The 20,486-nt window shown below is 42.4% G+C and overlaps 1 protein-coding gene across 1 annotated transcript in view; it reads left to right on the top strand.

The window, feature by feature from the left end:
• Nucleotides 1-20,486, top strand: part of CFAP46 (cilia and flagella associated protein 46) — a 418,285-nt gene that overhangs the window by 190,835 nt on the left and 206,964 nt on the right. The window contains exons 24-27 of the mRNA XM_030202994.1: nucleotides 1,033-1,164; nucleotides 3,056-3,221; nucleotides 5,511-5,598; nucleotides 16,908-17,055. Coding sequence (XP_030058854.1) covers nucleotides 1,033-1,164; nucleotides 3,056-3,221; nucleotides 5,511-5,598; nucleotides 16,908-17,055 — 534 coding nt within the window. The remainder of the gene's footprint in view (nucleotides 1-1,032; nucleotides 1,165-3,055; nucleotides 3,222-5,510; nucleotides 5,599-16,907; nucleotides 17,056-20,486) is intronic.

Raw genomic sequence — 20,486 nt, 5'->3', positions numbered from 1 at the left:
GTGCTGCTTCCAGGACAAAGATCTTACAGTGCGCTGTGGTTAATTGAGAGAGGAGATTTTTGAAAGTTATTTTTATGAACTGCATTTTTATATTGCCTCTAGAAAGATACTGCTGCACTTCTTAAATAAAAATCTTCAACTCCCCTTGATACAGCTTTGTTATGCACAGTGTGATCTGTGAGAGGTTGAATAAACATATTTATATTAAAAATAGGCAGGCCGTTAAGGTATATATGATAGTAAATGATTAGCCACTGAGACTTAAATGAAGGCATAACTGAACCACAAGTGTCCGGCTACAAGCATGTCCTTCTCAGGACAGAAAAGCCTATTTCTGAATTGAGGTGTTATAGGTGAGTTAGCACACATATACTGTATTTTGTAGCACTGAAACATAACCATCACATTTAGGTAGACTGCTCACTTACTGTTACTCGTTAGCAGTTCCTTGATGGTGATACCTCCATACTGCTCTGCCTCATTCTGATCACCCATCTATCTCTTCCTATTCCTCCCTTCCCCCCCCCCCCCAACACGCACGCACGCACGCACGCACGCACAAACACACACACTTTTCTTCTTGAGGTTGTTGTTGAAACACTTTTATATTTCACTTACTGATATTGTTGTCTTTTGCTCATAGTGACCTGACCTGAGGAAGAAGGTTCTGGCCTTCAAAAGATAGTCCAAATATTATTTCAATAAAAGAGATATCACTTTATTTTTTTTTTATTTCTATTTATGAGCCTTCGGTTACTAGATAAAATATATTGGGCATGAGGTCAAGGAGGAAATGTAAAACAGGAGAAAAATCCATGGATAGGGAAGCTTATAGCACCAGATTTTAGGCCCAGTTCTGACTGAGCTATATGGACAGAGGAGCAGGAGGAGAGTGATGAGTGAAAAGAAAAATAATGAATGATAACCAGAATTCTAATAGCCTGTTTCATGAGCAGAGGTAAACCAGCACAGGAAATGTAAAGCCTTGCATTGAAACTCAGATGATTGTAATTTTTTTTTTAATGTATGCAGGCATACTTATACAATGGTAAAAGAAATGCTGAGCACTGCAGCATGCATACAGGGTCAGAGTATAATGGAGCATATGACTGCAAAGAAACTTCTTCTTACCACAGCTTTAAATGCCTTTGAAATGAGTGCAAGGTAGGTTTTAGTTGTATTGGACTGAAGTACTGTAAAGTATACTGCTGGCAACAAGCAAGTAATAATTTGTTCTATAATACCTGGCATATTAGAAGCTTAAAGTGATTTGAATTCCCATTATTTATTTGAAATCTCATTATTTATTTACTGTCCTATACTCAAAATGGTTTAAGCGGGCAGTTGTGGCAGTGCCACTGAATATCGGCACTAACCAGATGTTTACAATGTGAGCTGGAGAGAGGCATTCTGAGGGCACGGTCGGGGAGGAACCGGCAGCTATGCAGGTGCCAGCAGTATTCAGTGCCATTGTCTGCATAACTAAGCGACCAAATAGGACCACGTAAACTGCAGCTTACTTTGGTTGCTTAGCTATATGGGTGCCAGCACTGAATATCAGCCACTACCTGTGTAGTTTCCAGATAGCAGTTGATGTTATCGAAAGCACTTCCCATCTGCAACCCCTGCCCCCCCCCCCCCCCCCCACACACCAATTCAGATACCCCTCTCCCAAATCCCCCCTCCTGCTAATTCTGATCCCTCTCAAACTCTCCTTCTCGCCAGTTCTAATTTCCAACCCCTCTCCTAAACCCCACATGATCTTTGGGGGCCTACTTATATTCCTAGTGGTCCAGTGTTAAATTGTCTACCATGAACTTCAGTGGTAGTCTCACGGTACTACTGCTAGAAATCAGCCTTCTGAGCAGAAGTTAATTCACATGGTACACTTGGGCGTACACCATCCAATAGTTAAAACCATTTAATCAGCCAGGAACTGCTCCTGGCCTGTTAAATAGTACCTAACCAGCTATCTGGCAGTATTCAGCAGGTGATAAATGCCTATCTTGTGCTGAATATTGCTAGTTAGTGCTTAGCAGATAGCTGGTTATATTGCGTGATATAACTGGCTATCTGCTGATATTCAGCGCATCATCAGTTAAGTTTGGCAGCCATATTAGGCTGCCAAAATAACAGACCTATCTTTGGCCGGTTTCAACTTGACCAGCTAGTGCTGAATATTGGCTTGGCCGGTTAAGTTGAAACCAGCCAAAAACACCCAGATGTTCAATACCAGTCACCAGAAATAGCCTGGCATTGAATATCTGGGCTGACCACCGACCACGGGAGGGAGGCAGCCTAGCTACCTCCCATGGTATGAATATTTGCCCCATAAAATGAATGGTAATAAGGCCATTAGGTATTCCTCTGCAGTACACAAAAGTGACTGGGCATTTTAGCATACACACAACATGAGAAATTCACTTCCAGATCCAAGGCAGAGTAGAAGGGGTAGTTGAGAGGATTGTATGCCACTGTTTGGGATTGACTGCAATTTTTTCCTTTTATCTATGACAATAGCAAGTACCTGCGACATTAAAAGATAGAACAATAGGTAAAAGCTCTGTACGCATGTCCAAAGAAAATACCAGCACATGTGCAATAAATTTTTGCAGGGCTAATATTTATACAGAGATGTGTTCGGCACTTTCATTTTCTTTGGACGTGCGCACAGTAAAGGTAGCCTTACTTCAGAACCTTTGTGCATATGTATTCGGTAGGCTTTCCCCTGAACAGTGTGTAAGTTCTGCACGCTTTAAATTTACATGACATTTGTTTACTGCATCACTGCAAAATATTTTCCCATTAAGTTCATAGTAGATGCCACACACTCAGCCAACAGTGCACGGCACTACCATGTGGCTTTCTGCATTGGTCACTCAGAGTGACTGACAGCGGTGGCAGCAGCTATGACAGTAATGGCAGGAAGATGAGAGGTTTGTCTGCGGTATCAGAGTCCCTGGGGGATTGGAGGCCCAGGGCCCACTCCTAAAGATAGTCCTGATCGGATTGGATCTGTCAGTTTTTATTGTATTTATTTATTTACTTTTACCAGATATGGAGGAGAAGCAGGAAGTCGTCAACTTGTAATATTAGCAGCAAAGCACTTCTGGAATGCCTGTGCAAGTCTTCTCGGTTCACCAGAACACAGAAAGACACTTAGACAGTCTATAGTATCAATACTGAAGGCTGTCGTCAGTACTTACTCTAAAAATATGCAGGTAATATTGATATGCTTTGAAATGTATTTTGTTTTATTTATCTTATTTATAGCCCACCTTTATCCAAAGCGGGTAACCAATTTACATACATTAAATCATAAATAGAGTAATCAAAACCACAACAATCTACTTCATCCTTCAAGAAAGGCCTCTACAAAATAGTGAGTCTTCAAAAGACATTTTAAATTGTTGAACCATTATAATGTTTGTACGGCTGAACTTCTAGAGATCTTTTCCAACTTGGCAAACAAGGGGGCCCTTTTATGGTTGTGGTAATGAGCATAATTCTCAAAGTAAGGAGCATAAATCCTTTGAATATTAGGTCCTTTGATTCTAATTGGGGTCTTCTTCTGAGGAACCAAAACATTTACCTCTGGATTCTATATAGGGCACCCAAATTTTCACATGATCCTGAGATATGTGTGCAACTAAATTGGATAACAAACCACTAAACTGTAATAATTGGGCACTAACAATCAATTATTGATAATTGGCACCAATATGGATTTGTGCACACATCTTGCTATGCACTATTCTATGACATTGAGCGCCCAAATCCCATAGCGCACAACCCAAAAGGGGACATAGCCATGGGAGGGCATGGGTGGGTCAGGGGCATTCTGGAAATTTGTGTGCAGTGTTATAGAATACCGCGGATGCATGCCCAAATTGGACGCCAGAAATTACACCTTGGTTTCAGTTCTGGTGCCTAAAGTTGGGTGTGGAATCGGCACTACATTCTACTCTGTAAAGGGCGCTCAACCCAGAATGCTCTTTATATTGGAGCGCTGGGCACCGATTTTTTTTTCTGGCAACCATTTACTGAATCTGGTCCTTAAAATGCTATATATTATATACATCCCCTTGTATGTAATATATTTGAAGTTCCTGGATCCTTCTGTCAGTGCTTATATTTGACCTTTTTCATACACTCTTTGTATTTTGAACTACAGTCTGTCGCTTGCTGGTTAACGGGTGACGCTTCCATTCCTCTTGATCTTCTTGGTACTACTGTTAAACCAGTAACCTCTTTTTGTTACCTTGTGAACTCTCAATTCCCACCTGACTTTTGTTCCTTAGATTTTGCACCTTTGTAAAAGTTTTTTTTTTTTTTTATTCTTCACCATCATGTGCGTACCATCCGCCGCTATTTTGATCAACCTACATTCCACACCCTTGTTCTGTCTCTCCTTACCAGACTTGATTATTGTAATAGTGTATATCTTGGTTGTTCCCAAATCTGAACAACCAAGATATACAATATTACTCTTCTGAGTGTAGACCTCAGCTCCATTCTATATGGGGGGTGCAAGAAGGAAAAATTATGCCTTACCTGATATTTTCTTTCCTTCATTCTACAAGACCAGTCCAGAAACCTGCCCCGTCTGCTTTTCTCCTTACGGGGTGTCTTTCTTCACAAGCCTCTTCTCTGCTCTTCTGCTCCAGTTTTGTTGACTAGCATGTCACCCATCTCCTGACTCAGTTCAATATCTGTATGTCAGTTGAGTTTAAGCCACTCTATCAATTGAAACTGGTGTGGGCTATTTGTTGTTTGTCGTGTATTTAGTGTTCTTTGCTATCTATGTTCTCGGCATCATTGCTTGGCTATCGAAGTAGTGAACATTCCAGGCTGCACCATACCCTTCAAGGGCAATTTACCTGGAACTAATTCTATTTTTCTGTCTGCTGGTAGAGGGGCACAACCCATTAGTCTGGACTGGTCTGGAAGGACTAAAGGAAAGAAAATTATCAGGTAAAAGACAAAATTTTTCCATATTTCCATTGTATGTTATAGTGATTTCTGTTTATTGTAAATCATATTTTCTCTCTGTTATAAAAAGTAGATCGATACACATATATAAAGCTGTGCTTGTCAACAGACAGTGCTCTGGATCAAAGTGCACTTTGATCCAGAGCAGTGTCTGTTGACAAGCACAGCTTTTTTTGAAGGGGTATGTTGATCACCCCTGATTTTTAGTTTTACCCCTGACGCAGCCTGAGGGCGAAACATGGCCACGTCGGGTACTGCTTTTATCTTGGTTTGAATAAATTATTTCTTTGTTTTTATATATGTGTATCGGTCTACTTTTTATAACAGACTTCTATGTAGCAAGTAGACTGTTGCCTTTTTTGTTTTTCTTTTTAATTATATTTTCTCTCCACCCTTTTTCATGTGTCCAAGTCCATTGATATTTTCTGTCACTAGTTCTTTTATAGATAGCAAAGTGACCCATGCCAACATGATTACTTGATATTACAAAATTATGATGGCTGTTTTCACATTTGTAGGAATCAGAAAATGATGTGTCTTCTCTTCATCTATGGCCTACCAAGGATGTTTATATTAATGATGTAACTACTGAATATTTATCCACAGGTTTGTAACAGTTATGTAAGTTGAATTTGTTTTCTCAATTTTAAAGAATTTTTTTTAATTCTTTATTTATCATTTTCATAAATTTACAAGAATACATCTTGAATAGGTAAAGCAGTTTAACAGGTTACAGGTAGTTTACCATAAAAGGAATAATAAAAGGAAAATAATTATTATCAATTTGTATTAGACCCCAAAATGAAGGGGCTGGAACTTATTAATACTCAGGAGATAAGTTTCAAATATCTTTTCAAAAATAGAAAGGCTTAACAATATGAACTGCACATTTTCTAGCTTATCTCTATTTTCAAGGCTAGTCAGATCTACTAAGCTCCAACATAAATTATAAAACCTTTTTCTCTGCGATAAATTGTTTCAAATGCTCAGAAACAAAAAATACATATTTAACCCCTAGATATTTTACATTGCATTTACATGGGTAGTTTAAATTGAAAGAAGCTCCCAAGGCTAATGTAGCAGATCTTAGTGCCAAAAACTCTTTCTTCTAGCCTGGGTCTGTTTACTAACATCTGGGAAAACTAATACTTTTTTCCCATAAAATGGGATTTGTAAATTCTTTAGTGCAATTTTTCTAACTGACTCCAGGTCTTGTTGAAAAATGAAATATACCAAAAGAGTTTGTCTTTCAGTTATTTCAATTAAGGAAGATTCTAATAATTCAGAAACATTTAAATCAGGCTGTACTGGTAAGTCTTGACTGCTATCTTTAAATTTTCTTGCTGGCAAGTAATATATTTTATTCAGTGGAGGTATATTGTCCTCTGTAAATTTCAAATTTTCCATCAAGTATCGTTTAAAGATTTCCAAAGGGGAATAAACTGGAGTTCTTGGAAAGTTCAATAAACGCAGGTTAAGTCTCCTGTTATAATTTTCAAAGTACTCCAATCTGCTGTGAATCAATGTATTATCTTGTACAAGTTTTGCTGAAATTTCTTTCATTTTTACATTTTCATCAGATAAATAGTTTATTTTTTCTGAGACTTCAGTTTTCATTGCAGTAAGGTCTTTTGACAAAGTCTGAACATTACTCACAAGAGAATCAATCTTGCTAGTTGAGGCTTAGACCGTCTGAAGTATCTCCCATATAGCTTTCTGGGCCTTAGATGAAACAGAGGCATCGGCTGGGAATATCGCTATGGGGCCCAGGTGACTCACCGCTTCGCCATCTTCGCAGTTTTGCGGATCTCCTCCATAGTCGGTCCCAGTCGGTTGCGGCGGTTGAGAGCGCATTGGAGGGGACAACGAAATATCCTGTCCCGAGAGCTCAGCCTCTCCTGCTGCTCTTAGCTCAGCGGGACCTCCAAACGCCGTCGTCACAGTTCCTGCGAGAAAACTATCGAGCGTCTGCTGGGTCGGTGTAGAAGTTAGAGCTGTCTGGGCTCCAGCTCTAACAAACGCCTTTTCCTTTGTGTACGGCATATTTCCAAGTAGGTAAACAGTTTTTTTAAGGAAATAGAGGAAAGGTTTGTGACTCCTGCTAGCTCCTCGATATTACTCGCGTGATGATGTTGCTGCCGCCATCTTGCTCCAACCCCCAATTTCTCACCTTAAAGAATTTTTAAATGTACATCAAATCAAAAAAACAATTTGAATAGTAATAGGATCCAGCAATATAAACATAATATCAGGTAACAAAAGCAAAACAGAAACCTGCAAAAATATCAGGTTTCCATTGTAGAACTCAAAAAGAGAGACCTAAGAAAGGAAAATAGGAGCATTACTAAAGGCAAAAGATACAATTACTTCAAGAAAAAGGAAAAAGCCTGACTACTATAAATAAACAATTAAGGCCTATCTCACTATGGACTTGATTCTATACATCACACCTAAAAAAAAAAAAATTGGTGCTGAAACAAAATATACCTAGGCATATTCTATAAAATATGCCTAAATTTAAAAATACTTCATAGAATAAACCTAAATTTTCATGCGGTTTATAGAATATGCCAAGCACCCATCCACGTGACTTAATTTAGTCACAGGCAGTTATGCCATCTAAAACCCAGTCCACGCCTAATTGAGGCGTTAGCATTTACATCAAAACTTGATGTAAATGCCAACACTCAATTAGGCGTGGACTGGGTGTACTCTATAACAACGCACATAGATTTTAGAAACACCCACAACCCACCCATTCCACACCCCCTTTTCAACTATGCAACTTACAATTTACGCACATCACATTATAGAATACACTTAGACAGTTCTATTGTGGATTAAAAACTGGTTAAAAGATATAGAACACAGAGAGTAGGGTTAAATGGTCAGTATTCTCAATGGAGAAGGGTAGTTAGTGGGGTTCCCCAGGGGTCTGTGCTGGGACCGCTGCTTTTTAACATATTTATAAAAGACCTAGAGATGGGAGTAACTAGTGAGGTAATTAAATTTGCTGATGACACAAAGTTATTCAAAGTCATTAAATCGCGGGAGGATTGTGAAAAAATTTCAAGAGGACCTTACGAGACTGGGAGACTGGGCGTCTAAATGGCAGATGACGTTTAATGTGAGCAAGTGCAAAGTGATGCATGTGGGAAAGAGGAACCTGAATTATAGCTACATCATGCAAGGTTCCATGTTAGGAGTCACGGACCAAGAAAGGGATCTAGTTGTTGTCGTTGATGATACGTTGAAACCTTCTGCTCAGTGTGCTGCTGCAGCTAAGAAAGCAAATAGAATGTTAGGTATTATTAGAAAAGGAATGGAAAACAAAAATGAAGATGTTATAATGCCTTTGTATCGCTCCATGGTGCGACCGAATCTCGAATATTGTGTTCAATTCTGGTTGCCGTATCTCAAAAAAGATATAGTGGAATTAGAAAAGATGCAGAGAAGGGCGACAAAAATGATAAAGGGGATGGGACAACTTCCCTATGAGGAAAGGCTAAAGCGGCTAGGGCTCTTCAGCTTGGAGAAAAGGCGGCTGAGGAGAGATATGATAGAGGTCTATAAAATAATGAGTGGAGCGTCTGTTCACGCTTTCCAAAAATACTAGGACTAGGGGGCATGCGATGAAGCTACAATGTAGTAAATTTAAAACAAATCAGATAAAAGTTTTCTTCACTCAACGTGTAATTAAACTCTGAAATTCGTTGCCAGAGAATGTGGTAAAGGCGGTTAGCTTAGTGGAGTTTTTAAAAAGTTTGGACGGCTTCCTAAAGGAAAAGTTCATAGACCGTTATTAAATGGACTTGGGGAAAATCCACTATTTCTGGGATAAGCAGTATAAAATGTTTTGTACTTTTTTGGGATCTTGCCAGGTATTTGTGATCTGGATTGACCACTGTTGGAAACAGGATGCTGGTCTTAATGGACCTTTGGTCTTTCCCAGTATGGCAATACTTATGTACTTATGTAAATTCTAATTAATGCCAATTAGTGGCAAATATCAGCACTGATTGGTTGTTAATTAATTGACTTGCATGCGCAAATCCAGAATATGACTGGATTTGTGTGTACAACTTAAGTCACGATATATAGAATCCAGGGGTATGTGTCTAAGGGAGGCCTGGATACCACAGAGAGTTGGATCGAGAGAGAGCGTTAGATGTGCTGTATTTAAATTTTACCAAAGCCTTTGACATGGTTCTGCATAGACAACTAATAAACTCAGTGCCCTCAGTATAGGCCCTAAAGTGACTGACTGAGTAGAAGGTGACAGAGAGGGGCATTTTGGAAAGAAACGTCCAAGTTGGGATTTGGACGTCTTTGTAAAACGTCCAGATCCGGGGGCGGGGAAAACTGTATTTTCTAAAAAAGATGGACGTCCATCTTTCATTTTGAAAATACAAAGGATGTCCTTGGATTTGGACGTCCTTTGAGATGGACGTCCTTAGACACGGACATCTTTGACTTTCAGCGATTTTTTCGAAACCAAAAATGGCCAAATGCAAGCCATTTGGACGTGGCAGGAGCCACATTTGTAGTGCACTGGTACCCCTAACATGCCAGGACACCAACCGGGCACCCTAGGTAGCACTGCAGTGGATGTCATAAATTGCACCCAGGTACATAGCTCCCTTACCGTGTGTGCTGAGCCCCCCCAACTCCCCCCCCAAACCCACTACCCCTAACTGTACACCACTACCATAGCCCTTACGGGTGAAAGGGGGCACCTAGATGTGGATACAGTGGGTTTGTGGTGGGTTTTGGGGGGCTCGCTGTTTCCTCCACAAATGTAACAGGTAGGGGGGGTATGGGCCTGGGTCCGCCTGTCTGAAGTGTACTGCACCCACTAAAGCTGCTCCGGGGACCTGCATGCACTGTCATGGACCTGAGTATGATATCTGAGGCTGGCATAAAATATTTTTAAAGATGTTTTTTGAGGGTGGGAGGGGGTTAGTGACCACTGGGAGAGTAACGGGAGGTCATCCCCGATTCCCTCCGGTGGACATCTGGTCATTTCAGGCACCTTTTTGTGCCTTATTGAAAAAAAAAAACATGTCCGGGTGAAAAAGTCCAAGTTTTACTTTAGGACGTCCCTGCTTTTTTCGATTATGGCTCAAAGATGTCCAAGTGTTAGGCACGCCCAAGTCCTGCATTCACAACGCCTCCGACACGCCTCCTTGAAATTTGGACATCCTTGTGATGGACTGCAGTTGGAGGCATCCAAAATCGGGTTTCGATTATACCGATTTGAACGTCTCTGGGAGATGGACGTTGAACTGCTATGGATTTACAGCCTGTCTCACTAACACAGACTGCTCAATAATTACCGTGGATTCTTTTGGATTCGTAATAAGTAAATGAAAACCTTTATTAGAGGAGCTAAATTCTACAATGATTAGGATATATATACAATGGTTAAGACATATACACACAATGATTAGCTGTATAAACAATCATTACATCACTGCTCTCTACTTCTAAGCAATGCCAAGAGTTCTTAGACCAGGAAAAAGAAGCAATAATTACATCACTATACATACAATCATCACTGGTCTGGAAGCTCAGGCCCTTATCTCATCAGCCGGGTGGTCCGTTACAGCGAAGGCTCAAACCAGCTTATAATTGAAAGTGATCGTCGGCCATCTTCCGACACAAATCAGGAGATGGCCGGCGATTTCTTAAAAGCGTCGAAATCGGTATAATCGAAAGCGGCATTTTTGACAGCATCGCCGCTTTCCCGTCGCTTCGCCGGCGAAAGTTCAAGGGGGCGTGTCGGTAAATTAGCGAAGGCGGGACATGGGTGGGCATGGGCGTGGCTACCAGATGGCCAGCTTTCGCCGATAATGGAAAAAAAAAATCGGTGTTAAGCAGTATTTCACCGGGTTTTACTTGGTCCTTTTATTTTCATGATCAAGCCTCAAAAAGGTGCCCCAACTGACCAGATGACCACCGGAGGGAATGGGGGATGACCTCCCCATACTCCCCCAGTGGTCACCAACCCCCTTCCATACTAACAAAATAAAACTAAAAACCATTTTTGCCAGCCTGTATGCCGGCCTCAAATGCCGTACCCACCTCCATGACAGCAGAATGTGTTGTATCCTCCGACAGCCTTTCCCTGGTTGCGATGTGGCTCTTGGGTGAGTGTGACACCTTTTCTGTTAGGTGCCCTGCAGAGTCACATTAGCAGTGCATTGTGGTGGGTGTAGGGTACTGGGCTGTACTCCCATGGTGCTTTTCCCCCCTGCTAACTGGGTCAGAGTGTGCCCTGTTTTGTTTCCTGTTGTAGTCCATGCGGTAGTGGCCATTTTTGTAAGCCAGTTTTAGTTCCCTTTCCTGTGTTACCCACGTTAGAGAACATAGCTTACCTTGAATGGTGCTGAAAGAGGGCATTGAACACCATTGTGCCAGCTCTGACCTACTGCTAATCTTAGTACCAGGGGACTCTTTGCCAGTGGGGCACAACCTCTTATCTGCAGTTAACTGTGAGTAAACATGGTTATTTCAAGAAAGGACTTTTTCAGAGAGATTAGTCTTCAGGTGTGAACTGGTGTGCCAAAGTTATACAGCAGCAATAAGTCCTAGAGGCCTTATGCAGGTCCCTGGAGCAATTTTAGTGGGTGCAGTACATTTGTGGGTAGTGGGTTTGGGGGGGGGGGGGTTGGGGGGCTCAGCTCCCAAAGTAAGGGAGTTATGCACGTGGGAGCTTTTCTGAAGTCCACCGCAGTGACCCCTAGGGTGGCTGGTTGGTGTCCTGGCATGTCAGGGGGGCCAGTGCACTAAAAATGCTGGCTCCTCCCACGGCCAAATGCCTTGAATTTGGCCGGGGTTTGAGATGGCCGACATAACTTTCCATTATCGCTGAAAAACAAATCCGTCCATCTCAAACCCGGCGAACTCCACGGCATTTGGGTGGGCTAAACCATATTATGGACAAAAAAGATGGCCGGCCATCTTTTTCGATAATACGGTTCCACCCAGCTGTAGCGCCGCCGCCAACATAGATCGCCGGCAATCTATTTGGCCGGCGACGTTCGATCATGCCCCTCAAAGTCTCCTTACAACCAGGAACAAACCTTCTGCACAGCATGTCTGCTCACAGATGAACCCTGACTCTGCTGTGACAAGCCCTCCCTTTTTATTAGGCTCTTAGCTCATGTCCAGAGCTAAGAAAAGTTACAGAATGCTTCTAAGGAAAATTACAGAATGCTTCTCTGCTTAGGTCTGTGGGAATGTGGTCACATGCTTTCCCAAGTCCAGGTGGCCAAACTGGGCCTGGGAAATAAGAACCATCCTCCCTTTTGCATACCAAATTAGTTAGAGCTGTGTCTTATCTTCTGCATTCCAACTTATTTTTGTATTTACAAGAAAAGTTACTTTCGGTCAAAGACAGAGTTGAAAAACAATCTTTTAAAATTCACTTCCATAAACTTCGGCATATAGGATCCAAGATGGCGACTGTTTGAACAGACTAAACGGACACGCTCAGATCTTGCTCTCAGGCTAATCTTGCGCGAACCTTACCCGATTTCTGATGGGTAAGAGGAGAGGCAGAGTCCGAGAGGCTCCCCTTGTCTCGGGCGGAATGCCCCAATCGCGCCAGACAACGCTGGAACATTTTCGGGTAGGATCCGGCCCAGAGCTGGCGTCGACTCCTTCTGCTGGTGCTGGCGCTTTGACGCTAGACGGCAGTGTAGACGGGGCTTCCTTGAGCCCTGTCGAGCGTGCAGCACCCCCACAGCCCGGAAGGGAAGCTTTCACTGCAAGCCCTGGCGCCATGGCCTCTTGATGGGGACCAGGTGAACAGGGAGGGAGCCTGCACAAGCTGACAACTGGAGCCCAAGCTGAACCAGGATTAACAACTGCTCAAAGTTTGGAGAAAACAGTGAGTACCCTGGAACAAGCCTCTAAGGCCCCTCTCCCGGAATTTTTAATGGGAAAGTTAGAGAAACTTGCTGTAATGACATTGGAGTCACTGTGGGACTTAACCTCATCCACCCAATCTGCTTTACAAAACTTGATTTTGAAAAACATGGAGACTATTAAAGTTCTTTCAGAGACTGCATTGAATCAGATACAGACAAGTGCTCTCCAAGCTTCTGAAGTTAAGAGCCTGTCAGAAAAAACTGAAAAATTGGATCTTGTGGGACAATCCTTAATTAAAGACAGAAACTGTACTTTGCGATGCTTGGAGTACCTGGAAAATCAATCTAAAAGATTAACTTTGCGGTTTATAAATTTTCCTAGGTCTCCTCTGGTGGTATCAATCCAAATGCTTAGAAAATATCTAATGGAAATTTTGGGAATGCCGGAGAATTCTCTGCCGCCTATAACTCGTGCTTACTATATTCAAACTGATGGGAAACTATCAGGTAATTCACAACAAGATGCACTGAATCTCACGGCATTCCTGGAATCCTCCCTTGAGGTTATTACTCAAAGAACCACACTTTTGGCAATTTTTGCAATGGAGATGGACAGGGATGCTGTCCTTAGACTCTCTCTGAGACATTTGGACTCTCAGTTTTTGGGTTCGAAAATTAGAGTTTTTCCTGATTTGGCTCGTGAGACTCAACAGAGACGTAAGAGTTTTTTATCCTTACGTACTCGAGTAATTGCTATAGGCACAGATTTTCTTTTAAGATTTCCATGTGTGTGTAGAATAAAATTTCAGTCTAAGCAATTTCAATTTTTTGACCCAAAACAATTGGAAGATTTTTTATTAAGCAGAGAAGAGGTTGATGTACAAGTTTAGTCACATGTGCAACACTGTATAGCAGATTAGAGTTAGCCACTCGGAATTAAGCTGTTCTTTTTGATTTAATTCTTTTTGTCTGCTTAATGTTTAAGTATGGGAATTTATTTCTATGTCTTGGATCGATTACCTTAACTTGTGGTCGTTAGTTAGGAATAATACTATGGATTGAATATCTGTTTATTTAATTTGAATGTTTAATTTCAGTTTGGTGTATTATCACTCATAAGTATATTATGAATGTTAAAATGATAAATAAAGAATTAAAAAAAAAATTCACTTCCATTACAGACATCCATGTTCCGATTTATGTCGAAACATGACGTCCATCTCTTTCGAAAATGAGCCTGAGAGGGTAGTAGTAAATGGAGCTTGTTCTGAGGAAAAGGATGTTACCAGTGGTATGCCGTATGGGTCGGTTCGTGGGCCCATTCTTTTTAACATTTTTGTAAGCGATATTGCTGAATTGCTGTCTTTAAAAGGATTGCCCTTTGCAGATGATACCAAAATCTGCAATAGGGTAGTCACCCCTGATGGTGTGGATAACACGAGGAAGGACTTAGCGAGTCTACAGGAATGGTCTGGAATTTGGCAGCATAGATTTAATGCTAAAAAATGCAGGGTCATGTATTTGGGCTGCAAAAACCCAAGTGGATGGTACAGTTTAGAGGGTGAAAAACTTTTGTGCATGAAAGAGAAGTGAGACTTGGGTGTGACTGTATGTGATGATCTTAAAGTGTATGTGATGATCTTAAGGTGGCCAAACAGGCGAAAACTAGAAGGATGTTTGAATGCATAGGGAGAGGAATGGCCAGTAAGATGTTGCCCCTGTATAAGACTCTAATAGGACCTCATTTAGAATATTGTGTACAATTCTGGAGACCACATATTGAAAAAGATTTAAACAGGATGGAGTCAGTTCAGAAGGCATAAAATCGTCAGTGGTGTCATAAAGCATATGGGGGACAGACTTGAAGATCTCGATATGTATATGGTAGAGACATATAAATACCTATGTGGCTTAAATCCACAGGAGGTAAGTCTCTTTCAGTTGAAAGGAATCTCTGGAACGAGGGAGCATAGGATGAACATGAACAAGGAACAGTCTCCTGGTGGAAGTGGTGGGAATGAAAACAGTATCTGAATTCAAGGGAGCTTGGGACAAGTACATAGGATTGCTAAGGGAGTGATAGGGAGAGTAGATCGCATGGATGGGCAGACTGGATACCCCATGGTATTTATCTGCCTACATTTTTCTCTTTTTCTATGTAAAGTGACACAGGTCACTTATTTTCAAGCCCCTTGGGGCCAGTTTTCATTCCTTTAATGTCTAATATTACTAAGGAGTAAATTTTAGAAACCTTAGGGAAAGTTTATATATGTAAAAAGTGAATCTGTCTGAGTAAGTTGTCATATATGTATAAGTACACTGTCTACGTATAGCAAGTAAATCTCTCTCAAATCAGTTGGTTAAATGGAAGGGAAAGACTTCAGATGCTCGGCATTCACTTATATCTCTCTTGATGTGGATGCCTCGCTGCTCAGAGTTCACCCTTGAAAATTAATGTTTTCGGTTTGAACTTCTGGCGAGCGTCTTCATGAGTCAAAAAACCTCTCCATAAATAACTCTTTTTAAAGAATTTTTTAAAGATTTTATGTACAATGTATGAAATATCCACTTATCAAATTCTCTATTAGAGATGCAAAAGGCACTTAACTCCTCTGTGGCTTAAGAATTTGATGTTCTTTAAGGTAAACAAATATTGCAAATTGTTCCTTCATAAACTTTCAGCAGCAGATCGTACCAAACACTTCCAAAAGTAACAGCTGTTTTTAATGAACCGCCAAAGAAAACGATTTTCAATATTTGTTCACCTTAAAGAACATTGATCTTGACCCCTTAGGCAGAAGCACGTTGTGACGAAACATGGCCCATTTCGGGTGACTTTTTTTTAAACATATTCATTTATAAAATGTCTTTTGCTCTTTTGCACAGTACTAAATGCATATGCTTTATATATTTTATAAAAGAATCCCTGATGTGCAGAACATTTTTTAAAATACTGTACTTCCTAATTAGACAACCTATACAAGGTCCAGTTCCAACCCAACCAACTAGATTGCAATTAGAAATTTCCTAAGTCAGTCCAGTCAAAGATTAGCCACCTAGATGTATGCCTGTTATTTGTGTGGCTAGGGATAGCCTCTTAAATTGAAAATCACCGCACACCAGTGATGTCATAAGCCTGCCTTAGGAACACTTTCTGAGTAACCCATTTTTTGAGTTGGTAAATTTAGCCACCTTACAAATATAGGGGATGGAATTTAATTGTTCACTGGAGGAATTTACAAAATTAGTTACTAATGTATGGTGTTGAATTGCACATGCTAATGCCCCTAATTTGTGTTATTTGTCGTGGGATCTAGTTAGTAATAATCTCCAGGATTCTATATATGGCTCCTTAATTTCTGCATGGAAATCAAAATGTATTCTATAACAATGCACGCAACTTAATTGGTTAACTAGCTAATTAGCACTGTTAATTGCATATTAAGGAATTATCAGCACTAATTGGCATTAAGATTTACGCACATAACTCACTAATCGTATTCTGTAACGTGGTGCACCTAAATTCTAAGTCACATAGTTGAAAAAGGGTCATGGGCGGGGCGTGGGTGTTTCTAAAATCTATGTGTGTTGTTTTAGAATACACCTGCTCTTCCCTAATTTAGGTGCTTGGATTTACACCAAGTAAAACATGGTGTAAATGGCCGCGACTATAGTTAGGCATGTGGAGAGGCGCTTGGCATTATTCTGTATACTGTGTGGAAATTTAAGCCTATTCTATAAAATTTAGGTGTACTTTACACAGTACACCTAGGTGTATTTTTTTCCACATGGAATTTTCAGGCGCCATATATAGAATCTAGCCCTATGTGCATATATCCCTAAATCTATAAAATTGTGTGCACAGTTTTATGCTTAGGTCCCTGTTTACTAAGCTGTGCTGTAGGCATTCTAACATTTTTAGTTCATGCTAATGCTAGAGACATCCATATATTCCTATGGGAGTCTGTAGTGTTAGCGTGCACTAATTTTTCTGTTGGGTGACAGTTATGCAGTGTCTAGTAACTGTTTTTTTTTTTGTAGATGCAGTCAGTGGGGATGAAGACATCAAACTGATTGCAGCTCTCTATGAACTACTATTTCAAATTCATGCTGATGAAAACAACTGGGAAAAAGGCCTGATGGTCTTAGACGAAGCCATTCAAGTACTTCCTCGCACTAAACACAGACTGTAAATATTTATGTGGGGTTTTTTTTTTTCTTTTTCATTTTCACTATATGGCTGTGTGCTTGAAAATGGGTTTTTTTCCCATTCAGTGTGAATAGCAGGTTCTTGGATCTGATTTGACAGAGTCTTTGGAAGTTTTAACATTTTTGCAGTTATAACTTTTGGTATCCTTCTCCTGATACATTTATAGTGCCACTCAGGGGCATAGCCACAAGTAGGCCTAGGTGGGCCCAGGACCACCCACTTGCACCCAAGGCCCATCCAGAAGTAGTGCACCCCAGCATAGGCATCGTTTAGGGGGGGCATTGCCCCCCAAACGCAGGGCTGGTGCAACCGAGCTGCAGGCAGCTCTTGATCCTGCCTGCCCGTCCTCAGCTCCCCAACAGCCCTCCTCTCCGTTCCTGCCACCCTGCATGTAAACCTTTTATTTTAAGTTGCAGCGGTGGCAGTGAAAAAAAACAGCACAGGAAGCTCACCTCCAGCCTTTCCCTTCCCTCTCAGTGTTCCGCCTTCCTCTGATGATGTATTTCTTGTTTCTGTGAGGGTGGGACCCTGAGATGGAAGGGAAAGGCTGGAGGCGAGCATGCTGTGTTTTTTCACTGTCGTCGCTGAAACATAAAATAAAGGTTTACATGCAGGACGGCAGGAAAGGAGAGGAGGGCTGTCATGGAGCTGAGGGCGGGCAGGTGGGGCTGGGTTGGAACTTGGGGACTGAAAAGGGGGGACTGAGGCAAGTCACTGGACATGGATGGGAGGGGAGGAGAGGGAGCAAAGGAGAATTGTTGGACATGGATAGGAGGGGAGGGCAGGAGAGAGAAAAAATCGCTGAACATGGATGGGAGGACAAAGGAGAGGGGAGAATTGCTGGATATAGATGGATGGATGGAGGCAGGGGAGATAGGAAATTTGCTGGACATGGATGGAGGAGAGGGCAGGGGAGAATGGAGAGTTGCTTGACATGGATGGATGGAGGGGAGGGCAGAGGAGAGAGGCGAGTTGCTGGATATGGATGGATGGATGGAGGGGAGGGAAGAGAGGAGAAATGCTGGACATGGATGGAGTGGAGGGCAGGGAAGAGAGGAGAAATGTTGGACAAGGATAGAGGGGAGGAAAGACTGAGGAAGTAGATGCACATGGATGGAGGGGAGGGGAGTGAACAGAAATGCTGGATATGGATGGAGGGGAAACTGATTAATTTAAGGGCCGGATCGGAACACTTTGAGGGCAGATGCAGAAACTGGAGGAAGGATAGGGCTACAGATGGTAGACAGGATGCATAAGGACACAGGAGGATGATGGACATGGTGAGAGAAAAAATATCAAATGCTTCCTGAGCTGCTGGATGGCATATTGCAGTGCTGTGCATTGGCATCGGGGGTGCTTGCACCTACCGTCCAGCCCACTGTGGCCCCACCTGGCCCTTAGCTGGTGGTGCAGCCCCAGTGTCGACTGCCATCCAAGTCAGTACCCCTTCGATGTCGGTGGAGGAAGCTTCACCGGAGTTGAGGCGGGAGCCCACTCCTCAACACCTCTCTCGGGGATATAGCTCCTCAAATTCAAGGCAGGCTCAGTCTCAACCCTCCCACAAGGAGTTTCTGACTGACACTGATGAGGAGCATGGTCCTTCCAGGAAACAGGTCTCCAGATCAATCTTCTAGAACTTGGGGTGATCTGGAATGCTCTAAAGGCTTTCAGAGATTGGCTGTCCAACCATATTGTGCTCATTCAAACAGACAACCAGGTTGCAGTATATTACACCAACAAGCAGGGGGGCACTGGATCACACCCTCTGTGTCAGGAGGCCGTCCAGGTGTGGTGCTGGGCTCACCAACACGGCATGTTCCTTTAAGCCACTTATCTGGTGGGCAAAAACAACAGCCTGGCTGACAGACTGAGCAGGGTTATGCAACCATACGAGTAGTCTCTCAATATGGGCATTACCCATAAGGTCTTCTGAGAGTGGGACATCCCCTCGGTGGATCTCTTTGCCACTCAGCTGAATCACAAAGTCCCTCAGTTCTGCTCCAGGCTTCAGGCCCATGACAGACTAGCATCAGATGCCTTCCTCCTGCATTGGGGGTCAGGCCTTCTGTATGCGTATCCTCCCATTCCTTTGTGGGGAAGACTCTGCCGAAACTCAAGCAAGCCATGGGACCATGATCTTAATCACACCTTACTGGCCTCAGCAGATCTGGTTCCCTCTTCTTCTGGAGTTATCCTCCGAAGAACCGTGGAGATTGGAGTGTTTTCCAACCCTCATCACACAGAACAAAGGGTCTCTTCTACATCCCAACCTTCAGTTTCTGGCCTTCACTGCCTGGATTTTGAGAGCCTAGAATTTGCTTCTCTTGGTCTGTCAGAGGGTGTCTCCTGAGTCTTTCTGGCTTCCAGGAAAGATTCCACTAAGAGGTGTTATTCTTTCAAATGGAGGAAGTTTGTCATCTGGTGTGAAAGCAAGGCCCTAGATCCTGTTTACTGTCCTACACAGTCCCTGCTTGAATACATTCTGCACTTTTCTGAGTCTGGTCTCAAGACCAACTCCTTAAGGGTTCACCTCAGTGCAATTAGTGCTTATCATCAGCATGTAGAGGGTAAGCCCATCTCTGGACAGCCTCTAGTTGTTCACTTCATGAGAGGCTTCCTTTTGTCAGAGCCCCCTGTCAAACATTCGCCTGCATCATGGGACTTCAATGTCGTTCTCACCCAGCTGATGAGAGCTCCTTTCAAGCCACTGAATTCCTGCCATCTGAAATACTTAACCTGGAAGGTCATTTTCTTGGTGGCTGTTACTTCAACTCATAGTCAGTGAGCTTCAGGCCTTGGTAGTGGATGCATCTTATACTAAGTTTCATCACAGCAGAGTAGTCCTCTGCACACACCCTAAGTTCCTGCCAAAGCTTGTGTCAGAGTTCCATCTGAACCAGTCGATTGTCTTGCCAACATTCTTCTCATGATCTCATGCTCATCCTGGCGAGAGCACCTTGCACACCTTGGACTGCAAGTGAGCATTGGCCTACTATGTGGAGCAGACAAGGGTCCCATTGACAGTCCACCCAACTTTTTGTTTCTTTTGATCCCAACAGGATGGGGGTCACCATCGGGAAATGCACAATCTCTAACTGGCTGGCAGATTGAATTTCTTTCACTTATGCCCAGACTGGGCTGACACTGGAGGGTCATATCAAGGCTTATAATATCAGAGCCATGGTTGTGTTGGTAGCCCACTTGCGGTCAGCCTCCATTGCAGAAATTTGCAAGGCTGGAACTTGGTCTTCAGCCAACACATTCACATCTTATTACTGCCTTGAACAGGATACCCAACACAATAGTCAGTTTGGGCAGACAGTGTTGCAGAATCTGTTTGGGGTCTAGAATCCAACTGTACCCCCCTAGGCACGTTTTATTCTTTCCAGGCTGCACTCTCACTCAGTTGT

This window comes from Microcaecilia unicolor, chromosome 5, assembly GCF_901765095.1.
Source record: "Microcaecilia unicolor chromosome 5, aMicUni1.1, whole genome shotgun sequence".
Classification (NCBI taxonomy): Eukaryota; Metazoa; Chordata; class Amphibia; order Gymnophiona; family Siphonopidae; genus Microcaecilia; species Microcaecilia unicolor.
Note: the sequence above shows the minus strand (reverse complement) of the source record. Positions and strands in the feature narration are given on the sequence as shown.